The sequence below is a fragment of the Trachymyrmex cornetzi genome, unplaced genomic scaffold (genome assembly GCF_001594075.2).
Source record: "Trachymyrmex cornetzi isolate Tcor2-1 unplaced genomic scaffold, Tcor1.1 scaffold299, whole genome shotgun sequence".
Taxonomy (NCBI): domain Eukaryota; kingdom Metazoa; phylum Arthropoda; class Insecta; order Hymenoptera; family Formicidae; genus Trachymyrmex; species Trachymyrmex cornetzi.
Genome location: NW_017297680.1, coordinates 1,767,857 through 1,785,176, shown reverse-complemented (window position 1 = coordinate 1,785,176; position 17,320 = coordinate 1,767,857). Strand labels below are relative to the sequence as shown.

At 38.4% G+C, this 17,320-nt stretch overlaps 1 protein-coding gene across 1 annotated transcript in view; it reads right to left on the bottom strand.

Moving 5' to 3' along the window:
- Positions 1-10,581, bottom strand: part of LOC108762451 (ras-related protein Rab-37) — an 88,604-nt gene extending 78,023 nt beyond the window's left edge. Inside the window, exons 1-3 of the mRNA XM_018509461.1 lie at positions 10,237-10,581; positions 3,211-3,312; positions 205-483 (exon numbers count right to left, since the gene is read on the bottom strand). Of these exons, the coding sequence (XP_018364963.1) occupies positions 205-483; positions 3,211-3,279 (348 nt within the window). The 5' untranslated portion in view covers positions 3,280-3,312; positions 10,237-10,581. The remainder of the gene's footprint in view (positions 1-204; positions 484-3,210; positions 3,313-10,236) is intronic.
- Between the last annotated feature and the right edge of the window lie 6,739 nt (positions 10,582-17,320).

Genomic DNA, 17,320 nt, shown 5'->3' with positions numbered 1-17,320 from the left:
GTCAGTTCTTATCTTATTCAAAATCGTTTTCAGTTCAGCATTGAGGTGTCACGAACCAATTAGAGAGCCGCATTAGCGTCTTAAGACGTTACTTAAGACGGTCCTGAAATAAGAACAGACTATGAATACCGGTCTAAGAATGAGATTTCATTCTTCGAAGTGAGATTTACTTTAAAAGGTTTAAAGAGTAGGTAAGCGACGTACCTTGTGCGCAAAATTATCATCTCTCTCCTGATCCTTCTTCAAAGCGCTTCTTACGCTATCGAAGTCGCTCGTTGTCTTAAAAGTCGTGCTGTAATTGTTACTCAGTACCTCGGCAGGTGGCTTATAATCGCGGTATCCGGTAGGTGAGGGTGTCTTCTCGAAGGATCGCTCTACAGTTGCGGGCGTGAGGCCTCCGGAAATGACATTCGTGACAGTGGAAGAGCGATCGTCGTCCATTTCGAATACGTCGTCGCTCATGCTATCCTCGGTTGTCAAAAACTGCGAATCATAAAACGCAAAAACATCTTTGAACATTTCTGAATGTGTTTAACGTCACTGACTAACATAAATATGTAGTTTAAACATAAAATTTATTAATTTATTTTATTTTTAATAAATTATTTGTAAAAAAAATATATTTAATTCACAGAAAAAAGTCACATTATCATTAATGCCTAAAATTTACCAATTAATTAATTAATGTACAACTTTAAGGAATAGGAATAATATTTAGTTTTTTTTTCCCCCCCCCCCCTAATAGAGAGAGAGAGAGAGAGTATTCAATTCTCACAAAAGTTCTTCAAACGGCTGATCGAGAAAATCCAATTCGCTATTTTACTGTGATTACAATCCCTTTGATCGTTTTCGAGTGTCGTGTACAGGTCGCGAAGAAATCGTTCGCGGTCTTTCTACCTACAGTAACTTTCCGCGAAACGAGTGCCGCTTGTCGCATTATCGAAGCCTACCGGAGAAACCAGTTCGGTGGATGCTCTCCGTAAATGCCATTGCCGCGCAGCGAATGCTGAAATAACTGTCCTTCGATCGACCGACATCTCCATCTCCGAAGAACGTGCCGTAACGTCACGGCCTTGTGTAGTACTTAAAGCCAATTAGTAGTTAGTCCCCGACAGCTCCGATATAGAGGCTAGATCACTACATGGTCGCGTGCGATCATAAAACGACATGAAGATGGGTACCTGAACCCTTTATGGAGTCACGAATCCCCTCACTAACTCTCGTATAACGTCGTGGAGTCAATCACAGACGAAAATTGTCATGTGACAACTTTTAACTCGTTGAAGTATTTGACATATTCAAAGTACAATAAGGTAAAAGACTCGTAAACGTGTTCATGACGTCTTAGTCATAACGTCGGCAACGTCTCTTGAAATTGAAAGGGCTCGCGTGGAATCGATAAATTTACATGGTGGAAAGCAACTGGCATACATGATTTATGGTTCGCACTGTTCCCTGCGAAGAGGCACCGAAGAAGTCCGATATAATCTCCCGGGTAGCCAGCTCCCCGCTGAATATTTTAGCGGATACACTCCATGAAGGTTACTTTAGCGACGTCTGACTACTTCGATTCTTCACGTCGCGCGCCTTAATGGCCTTTATCGATAGCACGTACAAATGATAGCGAAGCAGTAGTTTACTATTATCATCGTTACATTAGTTCTCGTATTTCGATTAGCATCATGAATTTAACATCTCCTTAATTATTTTATATTGCGATATATTTTATATGAAAGTAAAAATATATTTTGTCATTCTCTGTGTGTTCTTTATTTTATTCTATATATAAAATCGTACATATTTTGTATATGTACCCCATGTACAAAATTTTTCCCCTATTTTTCCCGATCCCTTTTTCCCTCTTACTTTCTATATGTATAATATTGATGTTGTGGAGTTGTGCACTGATTTCGTAATTTGAATTAATTTATACTTTATGCTACAGTTAAATCACGTAACAGTATGATGGGATAAAGTAACTGGAATGTTATGGTAATGAATACCCGCATTGTCCCAACATCGCTTCCCTTCCGAAATAATTGCCTTCCATTTCACTTTACCCCAATGTTAGACCGCCCTTCATTAATCCCATCCCTGAGTCACGTGACGTGCAACTTTTATTGTGCGAAATCAGTTTAAACACCAAACAGATTTGCCTTCATATATGCAATAATACGTTACCATATAAAAAATATATTTATAAATTATAATAAATGATTTATTAAGACCGTATATATAAATGCACAAGTAAGAATATTAAAGCCTATAACAATTGAATTTATAAATTATACTGTTGGAAAAAAAAAACACCGTATATATAAATGCACAAGTAAGAATATTAAAGCCTATAACAATTGAATTTATAAATTATACTGTTGGAAAAAAAAACACGAAAACGAGATTAATCATTTTCCGTAGTTTTTTGGAATTTTTTGGAGATGCTGAATACAAATCCAGTTTCCAAATTGCTTTCTCACGTCACAATTTTGAAAACTGGATTCGTATTCAGCGTTCAAAGATCTAAAAAAAAGAAAGACTACTTTTGTTTCGATCAGAAATTATAGTTATTTTTTATTTAACAGTATTATCAATAGTATTAGAATAAACGCATTTGTGCGCGTAGATATCGATTCGGAAAAGCAATTCTGTTAATGGATGACCGAGATACGAAATAGTCTGTTTCGATGTGTATAAAGAGCAAGAACCGATGAAGCAAAAAAAGGAGATGGAAATTACAGCTTTAGAAGTGCACTATTGATCGAGCCAGACGATTAATCGAACACGATCGATGGTGACCTGTGTACGACTACCGGACTCTTGGGATACTTGTTGCACCGGTTCTCCACGCTCATTACTCAACTGACGGTTGCCCATATACCGGTGATAAAGTCGGCAGCGATAATTGGGTTGCGAAAGCACCGTCGCGATACCACGACACCTCGGCACCTCGCGTGGTCGATCGATTCTCCCAAGAATAAATTCACAGTTACAAACTGGATCAAGTGTTTTAAAATTTTCAAGCTTTTGATACAGTAAAAAAAAAACATTTGAAAAAGTTTTAATACATAATATCAAAACAAATCTTTACAATTTTTATATCATTTAAAAATCCAAATATTCGTAAAATAGTGGACTTTTCATGAATTTCTTATATTTGTAATACTTATTCAATTGCGCAAGACACTGTACATTAAGGATACATGTACTTACATTAACTGACGCCGAAGCGGGAACAGTAATTGTGTTTGGACCATCACGATCACCAGCACCACCTCTCATCGTGCTCTTCTAAACACGTCTCTCATTAGATAACTGCAAACAACAAAATGCTATCCGTTAGTATATTCTATTGAATTAATGAATAAAGATAAACGGCGTTATAAGAAATTATAATGTAAAACTGTGCACAAATTGAAAAAATATTCTCTTCCAAAAATAATACAAGAAGCATACAGTTACACGCAGAATGTTTTTTGCGAACGTCACATATTTAAAATTCTTACGTTAACAATACATAATCATAAACGTTTCAGCCCATATCAGGCCATCTTCAGTATGCAGTATAAATAATTTATCAATAATTCGTAGCCATAAAAGTAAAGGAATTAAAATAAACAATTAAAATAGTTCGTTGTAGTCTACGCTTATGTAAGTTGTCAAAAATAATTTGCCTCTGTTAGTCCTAATGAGAGATTTATTGAAATGACAGTAAAATAATTTTTCATAGAGCTTTCGATAATCAAAATAATATTACAATAAATCGGACAAATTAGAGCTAATACATGATTATTTGTCTTTTATATAAAAATTTTCCTTTTCTATTTATTCATACAATAATTGATCGACGTTTCGGCTGCTCTTTACAGTCATCTTCAGTATTTCTGACGCTGACGTGGGCACGTGTCTAACGACTATCTTAGAATTATATAATTTTCACTGAAAATTTTTATAACGGAGTGGAGGAGCAATTTCTAAAAACCGTACTTAACAATTTTGACAGTGATTAAGAAGAGCTGTGCTCATAATTCAATAAGAAATCACTCAAGATTTTTTGGAAATGCACTGGCATTTATTTATTTATTTATCGAGAATAATTGGACTTATAGATTTATGTTGGATTACTCTGAAGATGGCTGTAAAGAGCAGCCGAAACGTTGATCAATTATTGTATATTGTATGAATAAATAGAAAAGGAAAATTTTGTATAAAAGACACAAATAAGAACCGTGTCTGATCTCTAATTTGCTCGATTTATTGTAATATTATTTATTGTAACGTTGTATAAAACACCACACAAATTTCCAGATTCTAATTGAGAGTAAAATATCCATTTTTTAAATATTCTCTTCCCCGTAATATTTCAAAAATAAAATATAATTGCTCAATTACTGTCATAAATATTTCAAGCATTTTATTATAACATATTAAAAAAAAAATCAGATTTTATCTCTCAATCCCTGCATAAGTCTCTCTTCTACGAGAAATTTATACAAAGGCGTTATCATAGTTCTAGGCGACCGATTCTATAGTTCGAGTGTAAATTTACTCGAAGGGTGCGAGTTTGCTTCACAAGATCAAAGTTCGACTAGAGAGATATATATATACCGCGATGGAGTCATCGCATCAATTCCGGTCCCGGTCGAGGAAAATCGAGGAACCGCACTCTGCAAAGCTCTGCCTAAATTCGATGAGTGATTCTATCCATTCAATTTCAACCCTCCTTCGGCTCACAGTCACGCAACATGCGCGCATTTTCACGCAACATTACAATAAGCGTACGTGAGGACATCTCTCTGTCTCTCATTCTATCGATACTCCATCAGTACGATGTCATTTCTCTTTCGGAAGCACAGCTTTTCCTCTCGCTTCTTCTCTCTTTCTTCCCTTTCATCATCACGTTTTACAGCTTAACGCGCTCTATGTTTCTTACGCTCGTTCTATGCCACCTCGTTCTCTCCCTTCCCCAACAACACGTGTGCTTTCTCATCGTCCTTTTCTCCCCAACCATCGTCGAACTTCACATGCAATCACGCACGCATCATCTTCACACACTCGTACATATACGCTACACGCACGTAAAACGTCCCGCGTGTGACATTCTATCCCTCTCAGGTGCACACACTTAGCCTAACCACATTCAAGTGTCGTTCGTCACACGCCCGACACGGGACTACTTTTCCATCCTTTCTCACTCACTCTTTCATCCGTAACATCTTCACGCTTCGCTTCATCGTTTGTCTCCCGCGCTCTCTCGCTCTCACTTGCGCCATCACGGTTCTTCAGCCTCTTTGTCACGCGCACGATCAGAGAGACCGGAACGCTGTTCATCTCTGTCATATCTCTCTCTCTATCTCTCGATGTGGCCTACCCACCGCAATAAGTTCCACCCGCCCACGTTACCTTTCACGCACTTCTCGCCGGCCGATCATCCGTTGCGGATCGGGAAGCAGGCGATTCGCTTATCTCGCCGCTCGATCTTTCGACGACCAACTCGATCGGCTGACTGACTGTCCGAAAAAGGGAGACAAAGGAGCACTTTTATTTCCTTTGCCGAGACCAGTCGGATATAATGCCGCTGGGATATCTAATAATAATTATGCACACGTAATTGTAAATTTGCAGATTAAAATTGAAAGCTCAAAATTGAGAGCAATTCGCCATACTTTTCAGACTCATAAGGCAATCTTTTTACAATTTTTTTTTTTAAATCTTTTCTCTGGAATAATATATCAATTCTTCTTAAATTGTAAAATTTTTTATCGATTTCAGCTTAAATTAAGCCTCTTGAATCGTCATAAAGTAACAGGACTGACTCGACAAATACGGAGCAACCAAGATCGGAGCAAAAAGCGGCTTTTCTAGTAGAATGCATCGTTGATTTTCTAGGGAAATTATTTGCCCTTGAAGTCGGTACTCAGTATGCTTTCTCGGTCGCCTGATTTCTTCTCCGATTTTCGCAGCCAGTCGAGCGAAACGTACTCATGGCCGGAAACATTAGTAGAATCACGCTTGAGGGACAAAGGATGTCATTATTTTATTCGATAAAGTTATTGATATGGTTTGTGAAGACGTTCGCGCAAAATAGATTTTATTACATCGTTGGTTTAATATTCATTGATCAATCAATACATTAGTAATCGATAATAAAGAATTAAATGCTTCAGATTTTTGACAATTTTAATAAATATGATATTTTTTTTTATTACCCACCTCACGTTCTAAGAGTGAATACTTATTGAAATATTAACCCCCAATTGACTATGAAAATACACCTAAATTTTAAACATCCCCTTTAAAGTACAGAACAAACATTTACTTTAAGGATTGATGGAGAAAGAGTCAAAATTTTTTTATCTACAATTTAGGACAATGTTCATAATACTAATCGTAGAAATTTACAATCGTCTAAAAATTTTCGTTTTAAACCAAACGCTATAATTTAAAGTTCACGTAAAATAATACGCTAAAAAAGTCTCAGAAATTTTTAAAATACATTCATCACGCGTCATAATTTTTTAAGCGTAGTCAAATACGATAACTGTAAAAAAAAATCATTATGTTACAAAAAGACGATTTTCTAGATGTTTTTAAATTCTATAAACAGTTTTTAACGTCGTGTATAATTTTTTCATATTTTTATTAATTGACAGTGATTTCCAGCAGACCTCCTCGTTTATTTCCTCAATCGATTCCCGCATCGCATTGGCAAAACCGCCACGCACGAATACAACGGGACCGTGCACTTGGGCTTCGCGGAATCGCGCCGGCGCCGATGCCGTATCTCGTGCTACGAAATCACATCGAGAATTTGATTGCACGATGCTCGCGCGCTGGCCTTAATGAGAGCGAACCTCCGATCGAGTAAACCTAAAGGCCATCGGGGTCCGTCGCGTCGCGTCGGATGGTCGGATCGTTCAGGTCCTCGCGGCACGATCGCGCGCACCATAAAAGCGCTCTTTCTATATTTAGCTACGGCTTCGTATATATTCCCCACCTACATCGCCGCCCTCTCATTTGTTTTACGAGTCCGCGCGCCACGCTTTCATTATGTTTACACACGCCCCGCGAAATTGTCGCGCGACGCAAATTACTAGACCAGTTTATCGATCGCGTTATAAATGATTACGCAACAGCCGCTTGTCCAAACATCCACAGGACTATCCTTTTCTCGATAGCTGGCCGCGAAATCGTGGCCTTAAAGCCATCACACGTAAAAACGTTTTAATTGTAATCGTAAGATCGTACGAGCATATCGATCGATTATGATCGAATGTTTTAAAATGCAAGGTTAGGTATATAATGCTAAATTACAAAGTTAAAAGTTAAGTTAAAAAGTTAAAAAGTTAATTTTCAAACTTCATTCAGTTACATTTTAAACTCTTAACTTTGTAACTTTATATAGTTATATTTTGTCGATAACTATTAATTTTTAATTTGATTTTTTGAAAGTTAACATCTGGGTAGTTGGCGTTATACAGATCCCATACTCGGATTATATGTTTATACATTCCGTCAGAAATGTATTTTTCTAATTTTAAATAATTTCAAATATTTCAATTACGTTTACACAAAGAATAAAAAAGTTTGAAAGCGAACCGTCGTTGTGACCTAAAATCACGGTTTACTCGAAAAATACAGAAGTGCAATTTACTGCTTTATAGGGATTATTTTTTGATATCCCAGAATAATCACGCAAAAGTTGATCAAAATCCGTAAACTACATGTGAGTCTCTTTGTTAATTAAAAAAGTTAACTTTTTAACTTAGTTTTTTAATTTAATTTAAAAAAAAGTTTACTTGAAATCATGAACTAAAATAAATTTAACTTTTAACTGTTCAATTACTTTTTTTTCAACAAACTTAACTTTTAATCAAATTAATGTCAGTATGAATTAACTTTTATCTCAACTAAGTTAAATTTTCAAGACTGTTAACTTTAACTAAACTTAGTTTTAAAAAAAAAAAGTTAACTTACCCAACCATGCTAAAATGTATAAATAATCGATTTATTTACAGCTTTGCGGTTATTCCACCGCACATCGCAATCAACCATTGAAAGTTCCTCTTTTTCGCGAAATGGAAGGAAAGGAAGGATTCTGATTGGTTGATTCTCTTATGCATTACGCGTTATGCAAAAGTCTGTGCTGCGGCCTTACGACTAAAATTTTGTTACGTGATGGCCTTTAGATATTGATTTATCCGCGTGTACGATCCGCCACGTGTGCGGCGTGTAGGTTATCGCGATCGGATACGAAATTAACGATGGCATGTAACATCTCTGGGAACGAGAGATCGCATCGAGTCCTATTGTTATCGTCATTTCGAAGTCACGTCTACGACCTCGCGCAGCGCACTCGCGATCGGTGCTTTCTAATCTGCATCTGTACGATGTGGTCGTAGATCGCGGCTTTTAACCGCAAATTCTGTCGGCATAATAAATTATTTCTTATTCACTATCTAGCAGTCTAGTTACCAGCCCGCAGGGGGAATTCCCTGCGATTAATCCTGTACAGAACCGTGATTAATGAAACAAGGAAGTGAAGGAAGTAATCGTAATCGTTACAAGCGATAATTACTCTTCAAAGAGGCTATTGAAGCACTAGAAAGAGCGGCATTATTATTAATGAATTTTTGGTAAAACAATAAGTTTTTTACTATTTTAAGATGCTTATTAGTAGCGCCATTATTAAATTAATAATTTAATTTATGATATATGTTATTTCAGCATTTATGATTGCGTTTCAAGTCCGACAATAATCGATAGTTTATATAACTGGAATGTATTAAAAATTTATATATAAAAAATATTATTAGGCACCAAAATATTTAATTTCATCGTATTTGGCCCTTCTTTACTTATTTGATTTAATCACGGTCTATCTTATATTGCATTAATTTTGTTTAATTGATTATTAATTTTATTCCTATATAAATATTTGTTTATTTTACATTTATTTAAACGAGAAAAGTAAAACTACGTTGTAAAGAATAGAAACTCGGTCAAACGCCTGAACTGGAGTTATGAATGCTCGACTACTTGTTACACTTTTCGCCGCGCATGCGCATTGTCGGAAACAATCACATTTACAAAATATAACGTTCTTCACATTTTGTTGCTCTCTTTTGTCTTATTGTTATGAATGATGATTTGAAAAACTTCACTAAAGTCCAATTAAGCTATAAAAAGTATTAAAAGAAAATTAGAACAAGGGAAAGAATTATAATTGATACTTAAAGACATTTTAGATACTTAAATTATGGAATAATTAAATCGTAGAATATTAAATTATAAAAAATTAAATGTAAATAGTAAATATTGTAAATTAAGCTCGCTCAGCCTTCGTTATTTCTACGCTACTGCCGAGGAGATGTGCCGTGGGTATAGGCGGTGACTTTGAAATAGCGTTTCGATATTGATTAAATGCCATTACGAAAGTCTATGTTCGTCCCTATGTGCGTGTTGTTCCATCGACAGTGGACGCCAAGGTCACGTATTAACATTACGTACTTCTATTTCCAGTAATACGTGCGTGCACATGATAGCATTACGTGGCAAACAGCGCGGAGATTAAATCTCGCCTGAACTAACGCTATCGCGCGGAATGCATCTTCGCCGGATATTTCTGTCGGGAAATTACCCCGAAGTTACTGCCGGATACCATCAGCCGTGCGCTGATCCCTGACGAAATCGATCACAGAGATATCTCATTTACGGCATCGGAATGTTTCTCAAGGAATAAAAGCGAGCATAAGATTGCTGACAGCTGTTCGCGAGTTTTGAAAGCACGACGCGCCAAGAAATTCATTTAAATCGTGTTAAGAAATTTCATCCAGAGATATATATATTTAGGTGTTATCTTTATTATTCACTAAACGTTAAACAAGAATAAAATAATAACTGAGTGCATCCAGATACTTGAACGCAATCCCAATAGGAGAAACGTGAAGGATGACATCGCACACGATTGAATTAATCCGTAATTATTCTAATTGACCCTACCTTCAATGGAGCTGCAACCCCTACTGGCGCGCGCTGTTGGAGTTTCGCTGCGGCAACGCGCACGCACCACCCAATCGGAAATCGCACGTTGACACACCTATACGAAGAGCGGAGTCCTCTCACCGCAAAGCCTACGCTCGCGCTTACCTTTAGCTCGCCGCTACGCCGTTTCCCCGATAACGCGACTCCACTCTGGCCGATAACGCGGCAGTGACGCAACGACGGAGACACACTCACCTTCCACCAGCGTGCGGTAGGTCGACCCACTTTTCTCATGAACGGCCGACGAAACGACAGGCGAAACACGGGAACCTCCGGGCTTCCACGTACTCCTTTATCGATCACGCCGTGTATTTACGTCGTTACGCTGCCCTCGACCAAATAAATCCCGTATCTCGTCCCGTGGACCCGAATGGTTCTGATGCAGTGTACGGTGTTACGTCGACGCGGTGTTACGTTCGCGACGCTCAGAGGGATAAGGGTGGTCTCCACCCCTCGAGACTTAAGAATAAGCTTCGTCGCGACGGTGTTCGTCGTCGTCACGTGACAACACACAGGCCTGACCGACGCACACTCGCGGCAGTCATGGTCGTCGCGCAGCTGTTTGACGGCAGACAGCGCAATGGAACGAGGTGGAGCACCGATGATTGTATCTACGGGTCGCGCACGCGAGGGTGATGCGAGTTTCCGCGAGATGTATTCCTACGGGGTGCAAAGAGCATGAAAGACGACGAAAGGGCGCGCGCGCGCGCGCCCCCCGATGCGTGTGTACGTGTGTGCACGAGAAGAGAGAACGAGGGCGCACGCAAGCGCAGCCCGCAGCGTCATCGTCGTCTACGTTCGTAGTGTTGTTGTCGACTCGTTACCTCGATTCGATATCGCGTACTTCTCTCTCTCTCTCTCTCTCTCTCTCTCTCTCTCTCTCTCTCTCTCTCTAGCACGCCTGTCGTTACGTCATCGCGTATACATGTTGCGTTACCGAATGCGTGCGCGCACGTGGTCAGGCACGTAGTGATGATTTTTTGATTCTTAGAATTAGAAAAAGATAAACGGCAAGGTAAGCCAAGATTAGAGTTAATATTACATTGGCTTCGTCCAGCAGAGAAAACTAATCAGCGCTTAATGATTCTTTAATACGATTGATTTCTACACTTAGATTTAGCGAAGGAACTGAGACAAGAACCAATCATGTTAAAGAATCATTAAACGCTAACTGATTAATTTTCTCTGCTGAACGCAGTAATGATAAAGCTTAATAATAATAGGCCTAGATGATTTAAACTTATGAAATGCGATAGATCGGTATTAAGATTTAATTAGAAATGGGAAATTGAATTATTTCTCTCCAGCTGTTCCTCTCAAAATTGTCTTTTCTACTTAAATTAAATTGTTTTTTAAAATAATGACAATAAAAAGAAATAACAAGTACGGAAAAACATTAAAAGAAACATATCTATTCAATTATATTGTAATAATAAAGGGAACTAAAAAGTAAATTCATTTGCAGATTACTGTGACACAGAGCTTTCTCGATAGATCATTATCTTCTGCAAATCTTTTTTTTTTTTTTTAATATCTGTTTGTATAAATTGATTTTTTAGTTGCTTTTCTATTGATGTCCACAAAGTATATACAATAGCATTTACAAATAAAAATAATAGTAGAATAATGATGAAAACACTAGCAACGAGTAAACAACCTCGCAAGAGAATTCCTTAACGCTTAAAATGAGTTTTCCGTGAAGATAATCTGTTATGGTGTAATTAAGCTTATTTTTTTAATTATTTACTAAATAAAGATCATTTTCTCTCTTAAAAGACGGGAAAAGTACCTCGATTTTTTAAAATGCATTTGATTTCATGCCACGTGCTTTGAAGTCGCAACATTATCTTTGCATCGAGTTGAAGGACATTGAATATCTCGTGTTAATTTAATACCATTTCATCATGAATTATGTAAGACTTCTGACGAGAATAACCGCTCTGTAATTTTTTAAAGCTATTTGGGAGGCAGATATTAAATAATTATTTTGTAATTTTTCAAAGCTGTCTGGGATACTTCATTATCATTTAATAAATTCAATATTCAATATCTACAACAGAATTTACAAATTTTTTGAAAATCTCATTATCAGACGAGTCAATGCGGCATAAAATTGTATATCGACTTCGCAATTGTAAAATAAATTCCAACCATTTCTCCATTACAAAAATAATTAATTCTACTGTACCTTTTTACATTATTGGAATACATGGCAAAGAAAATAACCACAAATTCACGTGGAATTGGGTCTAATTCTGACAAATTATTTAGACGGAACCAGAAACCTGCAGAATAAAGATATCTAATGTTAGAAATTTATTAATTTTACAAATAGAACGCTCCTTCGAGAGACAAGCAGAGCCATCGTCATCCCTCTGCGAGCTTTTTCACGAGTCAACCCTTGCGTATTCGCGGCCGATAAAATCGCGCTCCTGCCAGAAATTACCAACCCCTCAGCCCCGAAATGGGTGTAGCCGAGGAGGAGGGTGAAGAGTCGGGCGCGGAGGGTGGGTTTGGTGAATAATTCGCTTGCGCGGGGCTTTCCGTACTTTGAAAGCTCACCACAGGATGGCGACGCTTCTCTGGCACGACAGGAAATGCCTTCGACCCCCTGCGAGAACCAAGGACGAATCGGCCAATCGGCGTAGTAGAAGCGAGGGCCGAGCCCGTAGTTTCTAGAATTTAACGACGGCACGACCGCCATTTTCGGCCGTTCCTTCCAATCGCCGTTCGACACATCGTTCCTCTCTCTTACGATGATTTCGCTGTCTCGTTACGCAATTCAGCAGATACATTATGTATGTAGACACACAGCTGTGCTGCGATTGCATGATGCAAATATTGTAAGCAAACAGGCAAGCAGGCGGGATGTCACTGGTCGTCCGCGGTGAAGAAATCTCGGCAAATGCCGACAATCTACGATCGCATCGAAACACATAAGATCGCTTAACTTTTTATTCCGCGACGTTGCGCGGAGGAAACTTAATGAAAATAAAGGAAGAAAAAAATTTGTGGTTTATACGAAAACTCACACACATTAATTCAGGCCTGTACAATTTGAACTCCGGAACCAAACGTAAAGCCATCGATGGAAACTGCAAAGTGTTGATATGCATCTGAGTGACGCTTATCAACACTTTACAATTCCTAAAATCTTACTCACATTGAATTTTTTGCGTCAATGGCTTTGCGTTTTAGCTGTGGAGCTCAGATTGAATAGGCCTGTTTTAATTACGAGGTGAGTACCTCGTAATATGCAGTTTTGCTCGAGTCACTCACAACTGCATGTTTGTATTAATAAAGTTAACGTACAACTGCATGTCTCCAAATCGTAATATTCTTTAGCAAAATAAGTAGGCAGCTTGAAAATAAATGTACCAAAATTAAGATCAATATTTAGTCTTATTTAAACTATTTGAAACTGTAATCTTCTCTCTCTTACGAACCTCCAAATTCAAACAAAATGTAGATCACAAAGAGCGAGAGCGAGAGCGAGAGCGAGAGCGAGCGAGCGAGCGAGCGAGCGAGCGAGCGAGCGATAGAGAGAGAGAGAGAGAGAGAGAGAGAGAGAGAGAGAGAGAGAGTACAGCGTCGTCGACGATACGCATAGTAATAAAATGCAGATGCTTATTATTCCTTTATTCCATAAGTTAATATAATTATCTAGATTTGTATGTTTCAACTCACTTTGAAGTCCTCCTCAGCAAATACACACTTAATAACCCTCCTTAGTCAATATTGCCAAAAAATTTAAATTTGCAAATCATTAGTAATCCGCTATTGTGTTTATACTTGTTTTTAACCAAACAATCGGTATCATGGCTGTTCTACAATGTGTTTTTTGTTTCCTGTTTCTTGCTGTTTATCTATCTCTTGCCTTCTTGATCAAAAAGGCAAGAGGACAAACAGGAAACAAAAAGCACATTGTAGAACAGCCATTAGCATCGCATTAAAATCATTTATAAAACAATCAAAAGAATTAAAATTTCAGAAATTTTGCTTTTTATTTTTGTCGTGTTAGTAGTATCTGATAAAAGATCTATGCTGAGCGCTGAAGCGTATAAACTTAATGATATACTTCGAGAAAATAACTCGTTACTTAATTAATATACCGCAAATCGAAAGATTGAAAAACATTGCTTTAGACTTAAATTTTATAATCCATTCTTACAATTCTCTGTCTCTCTCTCTCTTTCAAAAATCGTTTCGAGAGTACTAAATTGTGAATCCGAAATGAAAACCAATCGCAGTTTTATTAAACGTTGACTGCCGAATATGCAGAGTCAGCTAAGACTTATTCAAAGGATCTTCGATAGGATCGTTTCTATTATCGAGAAATGCATACACAATTTATTAAATCAAATCTCCAATTATATCCTATTCTGAGGAATACTGCACTGCAAACGTAAAATTTAAATGAAAGCAACGCTGTCTCACTTTTTCTCTATATCCAGTGATAACGAAGTTTTATTTGTCTATTAAATTTTTATCACTGAGCTCTTCTCTTTTATTTATACTTCGAGCTTCGGTCGCGACGAAAGAATGAGATGCGTCGATACGTGAAATCTCCGAAGATTCGTCCGTCCGTTGTCTTAATTATGCAAATTCGCCGCCGCGGATGTGGAACAACGCCGCTGTCACAACGGTAACAACAGGAAGAAACGATTTACATATCGCGAAAATATGCATGCCACAGAGATGTAAATTGTATGACCGCGCAAGCGGCGACAACGCGACGGCGAGGTTCTATGGTGAGTGGAGTTTTAAACCGACAGGAGGAACAGCGTAATCGAGAAATCGAGGAGACTGCGAACAAAGGAAAAATCGAACGGTCGAGAATACGCGTTGAAGAAAGACAGAGAAAAGCTCGCGATGGAAGCTTTCCAATTAGCATAAGTGTGGAAACGTCCGACGATGCATTTAACGATTCAACCGAAATTCTACAAATAGAGACTCGAAAAGGAGTTTGGAGTGGTTGGTAAACCAGATACTTTTTAGCAAGACTGCATATTTTTCCGCACTGCTTTTCCTTATTAAATGCAAGTACTTGATCCTTTCCTATCCTCTTTTTTTTCTGTAACTTCTGTCAGATACATTTAAATGGCGTCAAGTATGACTCCGATTCGTTTATTCGCTACGTTATGAATAAAACTGAACCAACTGCTTAATATAAATCGTTAAAAATATTTAAAGATCCTCGTAAACGTATATTTACGAATTTTCATTATAAAATAACGAAAAGATGTTTTTGTGATATCGGATACATCTCTGACAAAGAAATATATTATATGTATACATATATAAAATATAAGAATGCATCATATATGGCGATGCTAAAATAATTTCGAGAAGCATCTAAAAAACGTACTGAACATTCAAAAAAGATTAAGAAATGTCTAGTCGAATAATTTGTATCATTACATAATCACTTAAATTTTCAAAGTTTTATAGTAGTGCTGAAATATATAGTGCATAGATCAGTATTTATAATCAAAATGCATTATGTACTAATTCGATATACTAATAATTCGATGTACTAATGATATTTATATGACTTACTTCTAAAATATCAGAGTTGTCATACGCATTTTTAAATAATGAACGTGTCTACAAATTCTTCTATACTTTTCATAAAAACTAAAGACAGAAAACTTTGACATTTTAAAGAAATTCTCTTTGTAGTTATGCACCATGGTCTCTTTAACTACGACTATCAAAACTATGTTAACTACAAGTTACAATAACTGATTCGTTCTACTTTATCTAATTATTCATAACGGCGCATTTTCTGAGATTTTCCATAATTTTTGTTACAATATAAATAATTAAACTGATCAATTTAGTTTGCCCCTCCACCTCTTCTTTTGAAAAATATAGTAGCCATGGAAATTAATATAATCTAATATTAAAATTACTTTGACACGAGCGTAGTTAATCCTTACGCAATCGGCACTTACTTGTCTACGTCGTGTAAAGAAAAAAATCTCGTACCTATCTTAATTCTTTACATATATACCTCTATTGTATATTATAACAAAACACTCTTTCTCGTAAATGCAATCATGTTTGTAAAATCTAGCAAGCCTCGATAGTCGAAAAAACTGATTACGGATTAATAAATAACAGGAATTGTTCGGCGATCGAGTTACAGTACAGAATCGATTTTTAGCGAAGAAAGCTTGATATCTGTACAGTCTCGCAGGAGATTGCAAGATCGCGGAGCGCTACGAAGGCGCGGTGTCGTTCGACGTTGCGCGAGTGCGCACGCGGCGGCATTATCACTATTATTAGCTGGCCATGCCAACGCTAACGCGTCACTCGCGATAGCAAGGCCGTGCGTGATCCCGGGAACACGACGACGGGACACCATGGCCGGTATATGCGATCCTGTTGCCGTGGCGGCTGCCAGCGTCGACGGCGTCTGCGTGGCGACAGCTGGGCGTGCCATCTTGCACGTCTGCGTCCGGCTACCCGCGGTATCAGGCGAACATAACGCGGACCAAGCCGTCACGCGAATGCCGCGCGAAGAGAAATAACCGAGAGAAAATTACATCGTCGCTCAGGCAAAAGAGCGGCGGGGCCGTCCGACTGTCCCGTCATCGAGGCGAGTTACCTCCTCGTTACCAACTGTAACCGCAAAGTGCATGCGCGTCAAACATACGTACACATACAGACCAGGAGCGAGCGGACGAGTGCACGAGAAAAATAGATAGATAGATAGATAGATAGACTGACAGATAGAGAGAGAGAGAAAAATTCTGCTGAATGTCGATATTCGGACGCAGAGGTTGAAATCGATATAACAGTAGCGATCAACAAACCCAATTTTTCGCTGCTCTAATAGCGAAAGACAGCTGTATCTCGTATCGGTTATCGTTGTTATTCATCGTCACGCGAGCTAAAGTCGAAATTTCGCCATTTTCGTAACATCGCGAGTCTGAACTCGCCGAGATGGTATCCAATGCCGTATTACATCATGGAAATAAGACAGCCTAACGCGGATGCGACGGCCGAATCCGATGGAGACGTACGATGTAACATCGCGTGCCGCGCCGTTACGGGTTAGAGAACACGTCCGACGTGTCCCGGGGGGGGGGGGGGGGGGGGGGGGAGAGAAGCGGAGAGCTGGAAAGGAGCGCTAGCGAGCGACCTCCTCCTCCTCCTCGCGGGATCGTTAAGACCAAACCGGTGCTGCCACGCGGGAGAGAGTCACGCTCTCTCTACCGTGTACACGGTAGAAACGAGGAGAGGGCCTGTGCTAGAGCAAGATCACAGGAGC